This window comes from Hippoglossus stenolepis, chromosome 7 (genome assembly GCF_022539355.2).
Source record: "Hippoglossus stenolepis isolate QCI-W04-F060 chromosome 7, HSTE1.2, whole genome shotgun sequence".
NCBI lineage: Eukaryota > Metazoa > Chordata > Actinopteri > Pleuronectiformes > Pleuronectidae > Hippoglossus > Hippoglossus stenolepis.
The window spans coordinates 22,464,477-22,479,219 of NC_061489.1; the positions used below are offsets into that span (position 1 = coordinate 22,464,477).

General features: G+C 40.2%; 1 protein-coding gene across 2 annotated transcripts; it reads right to left on the bottom strand.

Annotated features, from left to right (window-relative positions):
- Window positions 1–9,343: 9,343 nt before the first annotated feature.
- Window positions 9,344–14,661, bottom strand: eif4ea (eukaryotic translation initiation factor 4ea). Of its 2 annotated transcripts, none has more exons than XM_035160576.2 (7): window positions 14,577–14,661; window positions 13,302–13,405; window positions 12,782–12,877; window positions 12,506–12,569; window positions 11,829–11,942; window positions 11,287–11,426; window positions 9,344–10,597 (listed from the first exon to the last, which is right to left on the bottom strand). In XM_035160576.2, exons 1-7 carry the CDS (start codon window positions 14,592–14,594, stop codon window positions 10,483–10,485), a joined length of 651 nt encoding a protein of 216 aa, XP_035016467.1. In that variant the 5' UTR covers window positions 14,595–14,661; the 3' UTR covers window positions 9,344–10,482. The 2 variants fall into 2 exon arrangements, with proteins under 2 accessions (XP_035016467.1, XP_035016468.1); XM_035160577.2 differs by lacking the exon at window positions 14,577–14,661 and adding an exon at window positions 14,400–14,565.
- Between the last annotated feature and the right edge of the window lie 82 nt (window positions 14,662–14,743).

The following is a 14,743-nucleotide window of genomic DNA, read 5'->3' on the forward strand; positions in this document are numbered from 1 at the left end:
CCATTACCCACCTAAAAGGCTGTGGCTCTAGCCCCTAATCTCACTGACCATTGTCACAATCAGGGATTACACAGCTAACAAATCGATGCACACACACGCACACAAACAGGACGCACACACGCTTCCCCTACACACTGGAGACTCGGATTAGAGGCAGTTTTGTATAGTTACAAATGTCGAACATGCAGGATTTTGTTGCATTAACCTCCAATCGAGAAGAACAGGACGTTGGAGCGAGCCGCTGTTTGTCTTACAAACAAACGCCAGGCCTCCGTTATCCATCACAGAAATTGAAAATGTAATGGTGTGTCAGCATCTGATGTGGCCGGAATATTTAGAGCAGAATGCAAAGAGCCAGTGTGACGTGTCCTCGGTCAAACTTTTTATAGAGACCTTTGGCAAATGTTACAAATAAATCATCTTAAAGATAAAGCCTAATATGTAACAATTCTTCATTTAACTGTCTAAACATGACTAGAACTATGTTATATATGTTCTTGACTTGGATTCAATTGCATCATATCCGCTTTACCCGATGTATGATGAAGGGAAAAGACTCAATCAGCCGCTTTTTCCTTCCACTGTTTGTATTGGTCACTTGTAATGGATCTCGATTATTCTTCGCCGTTTGCTGCGTAGGGTGAATACAACTTTAACGCTATGTGGTTAAGACAACTCCCATGATCCCCTGCTACTACATGATGTCATCAATCCATGTATTTTGTTATTGTTTTAATTGAGAGGTCCTCAGCGGCCAAAGGTAAATTTTTACGTACGTTTCAGTCAAGTACAGATACGTGAAAAATGCACTTGAGTATATTTCTATCCCAGCACTAATAGCAACAGGGTGGTGGTGTCAGAGAGATCTCTTTGTACAACAAAGGTCACGAGTTTGATCCCCTGATTTGTCAAAATGTCAGATCCTGTCAGAAAGATTTATCTCTGCCTGTTTCATAGGTGAATAGTGGATGTTTGATTTCATTTTTAAATACACAGCTTGCTGCTCTCTGCTGAAATCCCTGCATGTTCACTATGTGGCCCTGGAATCCTAATGCATCACATGCCAATTGTGTCCTAGCTCCTAAAATACTTGTCCTTGGAGATCGTCATCATGAGCTCTTGCAACCAGCGAACAATTTTCCAGATAGAGATCTCCACTCCACTCACTCCGCTGCGTTCATCAGCATTTCTCTTACGGAATGCATTGCCAGGGAAACTTGGTCTACGCACGACAAATTGACCTCAAAGTCAAGATCAAATTATGCATATTGCATATTTTCAGCAGCTCAGTCTGACCCAGTATTACCTGATGTAAAAAAAAAAAACTGGGTCAGAAACACAGCTCGTCCGGGGAAGTGGACTCAGAGATGGATGATACCCAAAGCTTTGGGGAATAGATTCAACATAGACCAGATTCTGGAGCTGTGACACCAGTGATCACTGCTGAACTGACAAGCTCATTTAACTAAGTAACTGCCCCTGGATCTGTTTCCTGCCCAAAGTGAACATGTGTACTGAAACTGACGAGGGGGAAGGAGTGCTTTATTTAAAAAAAAAAAGCAACTTACTCGCTACGTTACACACATCTACGCTGCAGTCTCACCAGACGGGTCAGAGCACAAAGCTGCCAGGAGCAGGTAGGAGCTCACTGTCTCGCTCAAGGACAAATCAGCATGGATGGGAACATTGCTTGGGATATGGAAGAATCACTGGTTATTTCTTCTCTGTATGATGAAAAACCTGAGGTTGTTTGTTTTCCAACTATTAAGCATTTTTAATGGTTTCATTCCTTCCCTGGGAGACTCTAATCAGACTTTGTTAGTGTTTCATTCTGGCGGTTGTGCTGAGGGAAGCGTCTCATTACCAGCGGCTCTTTGTCAGCAGACGAACAAAAAATCGCTGCCATCGTGTCTTCGCGAGAGAGAAAAGCCCAAAATCTGGTGAAGTGGAGGAGTCAAGTGTGTGACCTGCAGAGAAAGAACATTTCTAACATTTAAAATGACTTGTGGTTCTTTTAAAATGTCAAAAGATAATGAAGACAGGATTTATAGGCAGACTTAACAAGGGAGCAGGCGCTGCTTTGTTCAGCCAAGATCCATAAAGGTTTGGTCCTGAGCGGCTTCTGGACCGCTGGAGTTTTGTGGACTGACTCATTGCGTTTTTAACTTTTAGATTTTTTCATTAATAGTAAAACAAACTTGTTGTTGAAGCCCAAATGCCTTTTTTGTCTAATATTACATTTCAGATGCATTTTCCCAAATATTCAAGCAATACACAGGCTTGTGGTTTTGTGGGTTCAAGGTTGTTTCTGGTTAAAAGGAAGGAAAAACAACTCTTCTTTAGGTTATTGGTAAAATGAACTTTGTTGTGCAGTTCAAGACAATATAACCCAATGACAATCAAATAAATCTGAATTCACATTCAGCTCACACACGCTTGTCTTGGAAATTCCTTGGTTATCCAATTTGGTAGCGTTCGGCGGCAGCGGCACAGAAACCAATGGTCCAAGAAATGAGGTCCTGAAACTGGAGCCTCCAGTTTCGCCCTCTCAGAACCAGCTGATCCAGACAGACAGAGGAGTGTTCGGGTTCCATTCCTGAGATCAACCACTTGAATGAATGGACGATTTAGCTCAATAACACCACAGTGTGTTTGCAGCCTCTGTGCATTTAGTAATCAATTTATTGCTTTTACCGAATTTCCATTTAGGAAACAAAAGAGCAGCGGTTTTTTTCGGCCCGTGACGACAGCGACTGGAGCAGCTGTCCACGTGCAGACAGCGTCACCGCGGTCGCGCGTGGCCGTTGAGGAGGAGCCTACTGCAACTCAGTGAACTGCTAAATAAAATAACTTACAGTGGTTTCTCACTTCATTGAACAATGTCATTTCGCAGGCGCAGATACACACGGTCCATCTCTCTGGTGCAGGGTACAAGCAGCTTACTGCCACCGCCGTGGATTACAGACATATTAGTGTTTTCCATTCTGCAGGCTGCTCACATGAGGAAATCTGTGAGAGAACCCGGCTGAGATTACCCTTCAATAACACATACGTTTGCTCATGATTAAAAAAGAAGGGTCTGTGATCAACTGCAGATACACAAAAGACTATTAAAACTATAATAGCAGATATGTCCTCTTTGACAAAGGTAACACTGGCGTATTCGAATGAACTTGACTGAACCGGGATCCTGATGCATTAGACTCGGACATCGCTGACAGCACTTCTAACAGTTGAGCCCTTTTTTCTTTCCAGATAGTAAAACGTCTTCTGCACACACAGGCGAAGTTCTGTTTGAAGCAATTACGAGAGTAAATATGAGCCGCACGTCCCCGCGTCGGCTGATTTCAGGCCTTAAGCCTTTTCCATTTCCAATGAGTCGGGAAAATGTTAAATTTATTTGCAAAGCCTTTCCTATCAAACAAGTTTGTCATAAAGTGGTTTATAGAACAAGACGGGACATCAGTGCAGATTTAAACAGGAGACAAACAGAGGAGGGAGCCAGCGGAAGAGGAGCAACGCAAACATTTAATTGGAGGTTCACAGGTATTTATACACAGTTTGAAGAGGGCTGCTTTTATTACAAATGAACGTTACTGTGATTCCAATTAGATGTACAAATCACATTTCTGTAAATGTTTGCATGCCAAATACTTTCTGTTGCCTCATGTCTTTGACTATTTGGCCTTTTTCCTGTTATTGTGTGTAACAATCCTTGGTTTTGCTTCTCAGCTCGTCTGCCACATTAGGATTTTACTACAAAAACAAGTCCTGCTTATCTTTCTCTATATGAATGCTTCTTTATCACAAAGCTCTGGCAAAAGCTCTTGTGCAGCTGTTTTATATATGATCATGTTTTAATGATATGCATGTGTTTGTCTGTTTATCTTTAAATGTGTTGCTTGTGTTCTTGGCCTTGTCTCCATTGTTAAGAGATCTTTCACCTCAATGGTAAACCTGGTGAAATAAAGGCTCATAATAATAAATGTAAAAATATGACAACTGTTTCAGGCAAATTATGCAATTTTTAATGTGAGCATGTATCCTATTAACAGTCCTAAATATAGAATTATAATGGACCCTAAATTTCATTATTTAAAGAATGTTTGTTTTGGATTTTCAGATGTCAAAGGTCCCCAGATGTCAGAACCCAGATGTTGTGTCACCAAAACAGTGCCGAGGACCGACAAGCTGCAGACTTGAGTGTTTGAATGACTGTATAAATATGAATCAAATATCGATTTAAAATCAATCTTTGCATGTTTCAGTGTTTTGAAAGCCATGTCACACACAGTGGGAGCTGCACAGCTTGTGAATGTGTGTGTGTGTGTATAAAACCTCCTATATCTACTGTACCACTACCACCAAATAAGTGGATTTCTTCATCTGGTTCAGACACAAAGATGACAAGATTATTATTGACTCGAGGACACTGTCGGCGGCTCCATGGATAATAACCTGCCTGCTGAGCTTGGCTTAGAGTCCTGAGAGGCAGCCGCCAGCGAGGAATAGTTCAGTGACATGTCTGTCATGAAACACAGAGGGACTCGCCACCTCCCGAGGATGCGAGGAACTATCTGCAACCTCTTACCGCATGCTGCAGCCTGGTCCGGTGCCGAGTCATGTCACCGGGTTTCTAACTCCTGCACTTGTGCATATGAGGTGGTACAAAAACATCAGTCAAGTGGAGGGTGCGCGGCTTGACTCTCCCTGTCCCCTCTGTGTGCCGTACAGGGGCTGGTGAGCAGGAGGTTGACAGTTGCCTAGGGCGATAGGGGGGAATTGTAATGTGGATTTTCTCTCTCTGTCTCTCACTGTGGTAGGGGGTTATAAATAAAGAAGGCACCCAGCTGCTATTTACAGATATCTTCTTTCCCTAGTGTGTGCAACAGAGACCAAGTGGAATCCCAATTTCCTATACCAAATAGTTTGTGGAGGATTGAAAGATTGGAGGATGTAACCTCTTAGTGTGTAGTTAGACTGCCTCCTGGTGGACAGTTTGTGAGAAGAGGAGGAAATCACCACTGTCACACCACTCTCGAATGTACAGTCTTTGATATTAGATAGATGGATAGACAGACAGACAGACAGATAGATAGATAGATAGATAGATAGATAGATAGATAGATAGATAGATAGATAGATAGATAGATGAATAGATAGTAGATAGATAGATGGATAGATAGATAGATAGATAGAATGGGATAGATAGATAGATAGATAGATAGATAGATAGATAGAGGGATAGATAGATAGATAGATAGATAGATAGACAGATAGATAGATAGATAGATAGATAAGATAGATAGATAGATAGATAGACAGATAGATAGTTTCCAGGGAAGAAACTGAATGGCCTGTAGACACCACTGATCTAAATCATTCAAAATCTGCAGGATGGATTCAGGATGTCATCTGAGATCCAGCTCTTGTATCCGACTTTACATTAATGTTCCTGTAGCTGAATTAGGGCAAATCCCTGCAACCAGGCTCCAAATGTAGCACTTTGCTAAAGCTTGTGGTTTTTATAATAAGATTAAAGAACAGGACAATGGAGCTTTATTAAGGGTTTGCATGCTGGCCATTGTAGTTTACATAATCCAATTAGCATGCACATGTGAGGAAAAAATAATCACACGTGCTTTCTCCCAAGAAGCTACTGACTGTTGGACACTGATATCTGTAATAAGCAGACATCTTAGCAGTGTCCTTTGAACAGATGAGCAGTGAACACAGGCCTCTTCTCAGTGTGAGTCCCTCTCAACAGCAGCTGCAGCTGAAAACACAAGTGCAAAGTGACTAATTCATTTCCTCAGTACTGTGCTTAAGCCCAATTTTGACATACTCGGACCTGATCACAGTTCTGTGTGATTTTTAACTTCTATGCACCAGGACCAGATGCAACATTAACAAGCTGCTTGTTCATTGATGAATTCACTATTTAACAATTTGAGTGCAGGGAGTTTTATTTTTTTATGTCCACAATATTAGATTTTTACTTTAAAAGAATGTTAGTACAAAATGTGAGCTTTGGTGAAATGTTTTGACACCGACATGCTCCTTTTGAAAGGATCTGAATAAAAACCTTTTCCTCTGACTGAAAGCCAAAATGTTAATGTTAGCTCCAGAGTGCACGAGTCTTAAATCATCGACACCAGAACCGTATGTTTCCCTCGAATCCGCCTTTCTTTGGCAACCTTAAGAAACGGAGCACATTCACGCTGTAGCCGTCAGTCACAGGCGTTAGCTCGGATTAGTGCTTCCATCCGTCAACATATCAGGGTTATCAAATCCACACACCTCAGGTGTCAGCTGTTTCCAGTAAAAGGCTCTAATCATTGAAAAGGAGCGTAGGAAGGAAAGTAGGTTTTGCATAAATCCATAATGATTGTCACTGCCAATAAGCGTTAGAGAGATTTTGAAATGGCAAAGACTTGTAGATGGTAACACAAGAACTACAATGTGATGTAATAATGAGTCTTAATATGATCAACTGTCTGTTTTTGTCTTGTTTGAATTGGTAAAGTAAATGCTTGTATGTGCAACATGATCACAAAGCAAAATGATTTAATTGTCTATCAGCAGATTAAGATATCAGACAGTTAATTACATTAACATATTTTATCACATTCTATATACATCCAGAGGGATATTTAAATCTGACACGTAATTATATTGCATAACACACACACACACACACACACACACACACACACACACACACACCATACGATTAATGGGAAAATAATCTTACCGACCAGGGGGACGTCTGACAACATCTGAGGCCTGAAGGATGGACCGAACCTGCAGTAGGTTAATTTACTTGAACTTGTGTAAGAGCTGAACAGAGAATAAAAAAAGTAAATATGAAAACAAAAACATCGGACAAGTTTAACAGCTCAACAACTGATCTGTCTGAAAACCATGGAAATGAACAAAAAGGAAACTTTAGAACAACACTCAGTAGATATACCTCACAACAGCCTTATTAAATCGTATTCTTTAGATTCAGTAGATTCAGATTTTATCTTAAAAATCAAGTGTGTGCTCTAAATTGCACAGACTCATAAATATCAAATCCCCTAAATGTGCCATAAACTTTATCAAGAAATTGTGGAAAATATCAAAAAAACTAAATCTCACAATGTAAATAAAGCAATAAAATAAGAATTCTGGATCCGCCCCTTTGATATTACTGACTTTAGATATTACAAACTTCACCAGGTCGCATTATGTGAATGTAAAAATGTATTTGTTTCAAGTTTAAAATAGAAAATGTCAAAAATCTAAAGAAAATCAAAAGAAATACAAACTCTAAGCATTAGAGTTGTAGCTCTTGAAACAATCATGAATTGATAATCCAACGTGGTCAACATGACAACAACACTGACACAGCGAGTGCCTGGAGGACAACGCCACCATTTCTTTTAACTTCCGTCAACCTTTAGCTGAGATCTGGGTCAGACAGAACATGTGCATCACAGTCAATTGAACACATTGTTCAACCATATTTCTGTGCACAAAACAAAAAGTGCATGCGTCACTGTGACAGGAATTTAGAGAGTAACTGTTGCACAATGCAGCCGTGAATACAAAATGTTCTGGAGTCTTGATTTCAGATACTGTTTGTTAAAAAAACATCTGTTACGTTTCCATTCAGAAAGAAGATTATTTCTTTCTGCAGTGAGTCGGACAGTGAATGTTTCTATTGTTTTCAGCTGTTCTACGGCTCTGAGTGGTTTGAAGGTCAAACTGTGACGCAACAAGAAGAACGCAGCTTTAAAAAAAGGGCCAAGGATTCGTTTTTATTTTGTATTGTGAGAAAAATTTTGAGTACGGAAGAATGTTAGGGCCAGGTTTTAGAAAAAATAATATTTTTTCTTTGCATTTTGAGAAGGAATTGGAAATGTTGAGAATAAAATCGTAAAAATAATTTGGCATGTTAAGAATAAAGTGTAAATGTGCAGAATAAAGTTGAACTAAATCAGAGAAAGATCTTTTTTCTGCATTTCAATAATTAATTTGAAATGTTGAGAATGAAGTTGAATTTTATTTTTGACATTTCAACTTTGTTCCTGAAAAACAAGAATCTCCTGTAATCTAGTTTGACTTTATCCTCAACATTCCCTAATACTCTGATACATTTCAGTGGATCTCTCTTCTCATTTCCTCTCAGTTGTCCATAGTGTTCAGTTGTGTCTTGATTGACTGAGTCAATTACAGGGAGGCCTAAAGGGACAACAGGGGTTTTGTTGCTCCTGAAGTCCAGTAGCTGTCAATAGATGTCATAAATCACTTTTAAGACCAACTGCAATTTGTGTCTTATAAAGGTGAAGAACAAACCTCTGTAAATCACTTCAGCTGCAGCTGTTATAGAAATCTCTCAATCTGCGCTAACATGGTCACAAAGCTGGAAAGAAATATACTAAACTCAAACCGATACAAACCTTATCTTATCCTAATAAATAGATTGTATAGAAAGATGGAGACATGGTATCTCCACTTTCTCCTGTTGTACAAAGATTAGGCTCAAATATCCTGGAGACGGGTGCCGCCGTCTTTTGCTTTTGACTTCAGATGACAGAGATATTTGCGAAAAATGTCTGTATTGTGTACTTTTACTTTTTAGCTGGGTCCACTAACATGGAGGAGGCTTTGTTTATGGCCTATACTGCAGCCAGGCACCAGGGGGCGATCAAGACGATTGGCTTCAGTTTTGGGGAGCTGCACTCTATGAACTGTTGACACAAGGATCCATGAGGTTGAAACCAATTTCTGACCCAAACATCTCCAAACCTCAGTATCTAACAGCCCAGTTCTCCTGCGGCCTCACGCCTCTGATCCTGGTCGACAGGAGTGGAACCCAACATCTTCTTCTGCTGCAGTGTCCGTTCACCTCAGGGTTAAAATGCTTTTCTGCTCTCACCAGTCATGAGTAGTTGTGGCCTTTCTGTCATCTCCCACTGATGCAGGCGTTCTCCTCTGACCTCTCTCATCAACATGTCGCGTCTGTCCACAGAGCTGCTTCTCGCAGGATATTGGTTTTTCACACTATTCTGAGACATCCAAACACTGTAGTGGGTAAAATTAATGGATCTGCATGAACTGAAACCTGCTTATAAGAGTCACTAAGTTCAAATTACTCCCCATTCTGATGTTTGATGAGATTAACTGAAGCTCTTCACCTCAATCTATAATGGTAATAGTATGAATTTGCAGGTTTACAGGTGTTCCTAATAAAGTGAATATATGCTGTCTGTGTGAATGCCATGAATTCTTCAGCCCTCTTTTCATTGTGTTCAGTCCATAATGAATTAAAACAGCTCGTTTTGAAAGAACACAATTCACTGCACTTTTTTATTTACATCACAACCTTTGTACATTTACTGCTCAGGGTGTCGCGTTCAAGGCACAGTTCAATCCCTCCAAAAACTTATTTCTGCTCGTGTCCCATACAAAACTAAATCTGGCACTGAAATAATCATGTTATGTACACTTCAAAGCAGAAGATCATGAAAAACTCTTTCAAAGAAGTCAACTTTCAAACTGAAGTAAACACTCTACACATCCAAATGGTTTGTGTGCTCCACGAAACATAATTGGACATATGGACATTTGGAAAATACCCTTCTCATTACAGACTGTTACGACATCTTCCAGGCTAATAAATAGAGATATGTAACCACAGGATTACCTCGTCTTCCTGGTCCATTTTAGTCTGAATTTTCTAATTTACTCGAGTGGCAGGGAACTCAAAATTCAAAATGCTTAAGACACTCATTTTCCACTTTTCAAAAACACTGAACATCTCAAATTTAACAAGTCACATTTTCTACAAGCCGCGTGACACGAAACTAAAGACTCAGATCTCTTGTTTTCGACACTGAAGTGACTTTTAAATGTCAAACTGAAGAAGATAAAACATTCTTCTTGCATTTCTATGAGAAAAAAAAAGAATTAAAAAATAGTTTTCCATCAATACTTTCAGTTAAATTCAGAGGGTGTATTGTTAAAAATGTGCAACAAACTGTACAATAAATCTAAACATTTACACTGTAAATGAACCCAGTGTTATGAACAGCACTGACAAACAGCTGCAGTTTAAATCAAAGTAAATGTTTCCCCCCTTTTTTTTTTGCCTTTAATGTTAAGTAATTTTACAAAAATAATTTATATTCACTAAATCAAAATTCACCAAACATGTGCACTTCCATTTCAAAATGAAAACTGGGCATCTAAACATTCTCATCTTCAGCCCAACACCACCACAAAAATCAGAAAGGCCTCAAACTATAGTGCTACATCTTCACTGCACGTACTCGCACCGTAAACAAAAGATTTGGTAAAGTGGCAAACAGAGGAGAAGAAGTGTCATCTCCATTTCAGATATTTGTTTGTGGATAAACTTGTTCATGGACAAACTACTGAAAAATCTTTGCTGGCAACAGGAAAAAAAGAAACGATGGTTGTTGTTAATGGTCTTCAGGCAACAAACTTGTTCTTGGTAGAGGAGCTGCTCTTTGTAGCCGTGTCGGCGTGCGACTGGTATCCAATGATGACTTTTGACGGAACGCCTAATCTCTCTTTATACACTCGCCTAGAAAAAAGAAAACAGAAGATGAACCACATATTAGGTTCCAGAAATATTTACACAGAATACGTAACACATATAGGTTACACACTGATCTGTAATCAACATAACCTTTGTTAAGATCATCTCTGTAACAGCATCAAGCTGCAGCAAACTGGTTTACACAGGATTTCTTCTGATTTCAATGCATTTTGCCCCAGAGGCATTTTACACAGGTGTGAAAAGCTCAGACTCAGGGGTTCTGCAGCTGTTACTGTGCTGCTGGAGAAACCATTGGGGTCAAGCTACTTAATACAATATCTTTGCAGGAACATGTGCAAATTATACTGGTAAAACCAACTATTATTTTTGCTTTGGTATGATTAGTAAATTCTCTGTTCAACTGGTTATTCTGAAAAACTTGTCATCTTTTTGCCATGGAGTTGTTTTTGTGAATCACTTGCAACCTTGTTTAGAGAAGTGTTGTACAAATAAAGTTATTATTAGACACCTGCAACTATCACCGATAGGTAGCTGACATAATGTGGATTCAGGAAGCATCTTCAATAGCTTCAGAACTTTGTCCAATGAACACAACAAATGTGGTGCAGAATTTAAGGCTGTTGGGCTGTTGCAGAGGTTTTGACATTCTAGTTGTTGGTTTAGTTTGAGACCTGTTAGATTTCCAATCAGTAAGTGTGTCCTCCTCTGCTCACCCTATGTGTGTAATGGCCTCTTTGTTTTCGTAGTCCGTGGTCCATACTGCTATTTTGTCTCCTTTGGCTCGGACGTTGATGACGGCTCCGCACACCTCGTCGCTGAAGTCATTAAAAGCTTCGCCCACCAGACACAGAAGCTACAGGAGAAAAAACAGACGTCATTTCAGAATGTCTCATTATTGTGGAGACGTTTTTCACTTTTCAGAGGCAGTTAAAAAACTTGGATCTTTTCAGAACAGACATTTTGACTTGGCACCGCAGGAGATGCACAGGTGTTACCAAAAACATTTAACAATGGCTCCCATTCATTTGAAATATCCCGGTAAGCCATCACAGTGGCATAACACTGAGCCAACAAGCACAATACCAGGACCCTGGAAGCAGAGCGGCCAAATGGAAGTGAGCCATCATTCATTTTATTATTTTCACCTGTGCTTTTCCTGTTGGGATGAGTCTTTGCCGAAAAAAAAAAGAAGCCCACAGATTACACCAATAATCGTTATGGTTAATGTCTCCAACACTCATAAGACTGAACACACCGTCTCCATCCAGAACCGGTCCAGGTCCGCTCTGCGCTGCTGTTTGGACAGAGTTATCAGCCAGCGGCCGCCTCGTCGGTTCCTGTCGTCCTCCCACATGGGCTCAATTCCATCCTGTGTCCAAATACAACTTAAAGTTAACAACACAACAAGTATGATAATGTATCTGAGATGACAAATATAAATATCAGTTGTCCTTTAGACCAGAATAGGAGCAAATAGCACATGTAGCATCACCACAGATGACATTGACCTGAATATAACGTTTTTACGTTTCACTGTTGTTACTCAAAAGCCCAAATATAAGGAGGTAATAGTCAACTATACATTACTGACAGAATATGCAACAATGAGGTTCGCAGCAGATTTACTTAATGTGAACTAACACCTCAATATGCTTCTGTCAGATTTGAACATATTTTCAATTTTGAGGCAGTCGAGCATTTGTGTGGTTTTACTCCAGACAGAAAATGGATGTGTCACACAGTCAGGAAGTGTACACACCAAACTTGTTTAGTGAGGTATTAAAAAAGAAACACAATGACAGCACCTGATAAAAAGGTGGACTCACTTTTCTTCCAGGATAACGAGATTGTAATACAAATGTCCAACACGCTGATTATCCAGTTCACCAGTGGTTAACTTGTAAGATGACGACTGTGATAAAATGATCTTACCTTGAACAGAGAGTAGTCACAGCCAGACATCAAGTTACTTGAGAGCTGAATGTGATTATATAGTCTGAGAAGGAAAAAAAACACACAGAAAAGCTGTTAGCAGCCCGACTAAAAACATGGTGCAATATGGGTTTTAGGCTTAGATATTACAAACACCTTGCAGAAACTGGCTTTGTAAACGTTCCCTTCCCAAATGATTAAAGAAAACCGATCATAAATAGACCGGGTGCAGTCATGAAGCTCTTCTTGCATTCATGTGAGATATGATATACTTACGCCCAGAAGTCTTCCACCGTGTCAAACTTAGAGATCAGACGAAGGTTGGCTTGCCATGTTTTGCTTTTGTCGTTCTTGAAAAACCAAAGAGCCCACCTGCCAATCAAAGACGAGTTACTTCACACTGCAGCTGCACGACTGCTGCTCATTAACAACACTTGTTGCACTGGAAGACGAGAACACATTTCCTGCTAATCTCCTCCACTTCATGGAGAGATGAGAGATACTTGCTCAAATCCAAGCCACTTTCAAGTGTCTTGACTGATTATAGCTTCACCACATGGCCAATACGCACAAACTGGATGCACTGTGCTGTTAAAATGAAAACCAGCTCTTTTTAAATTATCTGTTGACAGGCTCACAAAGTGTGATGGTATCTGGTAAGAGATTAACTTACCATCAACTGATGGCAACTGATCTTAACTGTAATGATACACAAATTTTCTGCAAATGCTATTTTAATTTCTTTACCGGTGGAAAACAAAAAGGAACAGACTTGGGAATCGAGCTGCTGCCTTACCGGTTTTGCAGAGGGTGCTTCATGTACGATTCAGCTTTCAAAACCTTCTGAATGGCTGCTTCACATTTTTCCTTTTCAGGATTTGAAGGAACTGAAGTTGACAACTAGAGGAAAGAAAAAAGTTTTAAAAGAAAGACTTTCTCAGGTTCTCATGTTTCTCACGTACTGTCTGTGACAACAGCTACCTTCTAACAACTGTTCTTTGGTTTGATTGTCGTACATTTAAACTTTTATAACATTTTTATGATCATAGCTCAGATACTTTGTGAAATGTGCAAAAGATGGATTGTAGACTGACGAGAGATATTTCCTTTTTGAGAGAAAAAGTAGTTGCAGAGAAGTTAACAGTTCTTTAAAGCTGACACACATTCACAGATCACAGAAACAGCTGGAGAGCAGCAGAGTTGTTCTCGCACCTCTTGAAGATCAACACTAAAGTTTTCACTCATGGTAAAAGGGGATTTACATTTAGATTGTAGAGTGAATGTATTTGCAGCTTCTTCTACACGTATACAAATCGCACACATTTTAGTACACATTCAAAGTTTCTTTTACACATTCTCAGATCTCAAAAGAGAGACACAGTTTAAGTTAGTTTGTGTGCTTCATGTTGTCTTGCTAATTTCTTAATTAATAAAGTTTATTGAGGAAATATCTGCCTGATTATTCTCTAAACTACTGCAAACACTTCTTCAGCCAAGAATATTGTTATTATTATTATTTTGAGGTTCGAATTTCACAAATTCACAGATGTACTATCACCAGGGAGATGAAGTGAAGTGTGAGCACAGGTTATGAGTTTGATAATTGGATATAAAAACAGAAAACACTGTTATATAACTTGTCTGGACTCAGAACACATGACCCCGGAAACCGTTAGAACCGTTACAGCGGCGTGACTCCTCTCATTGACCCGAGCAGCAGAGCTCATCTCGGGGTACCGACTCAGAGCGTCCCCCCTCCCCTCCCCTCCTCGGTGAACACTGCGGGGAGAACCAGCCCTGTTCCCCCGGCTTTGACGACACCTTCCCGGCGGTGGGTGTGAGCCGCAGAGCCCCTGGTGTTTGGGGAGTCACATCAGACCAAACCGCCGCTAACCTGAAATGCTACTTCACTGATGTTTGGTTCGCGCCGGTCGGAGGAAGTTTGAACTGAAACCCGGAGGAAAAGTCTGGTTTTCCCGGTTCAACGTGTCCTCCCCCCGGTGGATGAAACCCTGGATGGAGTGTCTGTGTGGCCGGTGAATTAGAGATTAAACCCCCGGCTGGGACTCACCACCAGAGCGGTCGCCATCTTCTAGAAATCACGCTCAGATTCGTGTCGTGTGTTAAAATAGCTGATTGGACCATCTGGTTCTGCTCGCGGCGCATGCGCACAAGCGTCCGGGATGAGAGGCACTGCTCTATAATAAAGTGTCAGAAATAAAAATCAAATTCAAACTG

Excerpts from the sequence above, each read along its gene's own strand:
- eif4ea (XM_035160576.2), bottom strand. Across the intron at positions 12,878-13,301 it reads AAGCACCCTCTGCAAAACCG|GTGGGCTCTTTGGTTTTTCA; the intron begins GTAAGGCAGCAG and ends TTTGATTGGCAG. Across the intron at positions 11,943-12,505 it reads GTGACTACTCTCTGTTCAAG|GATGGAATTGAGCCCATGTG; the intron begins GTAAGATCATTT and ends ATTTGGACACAG.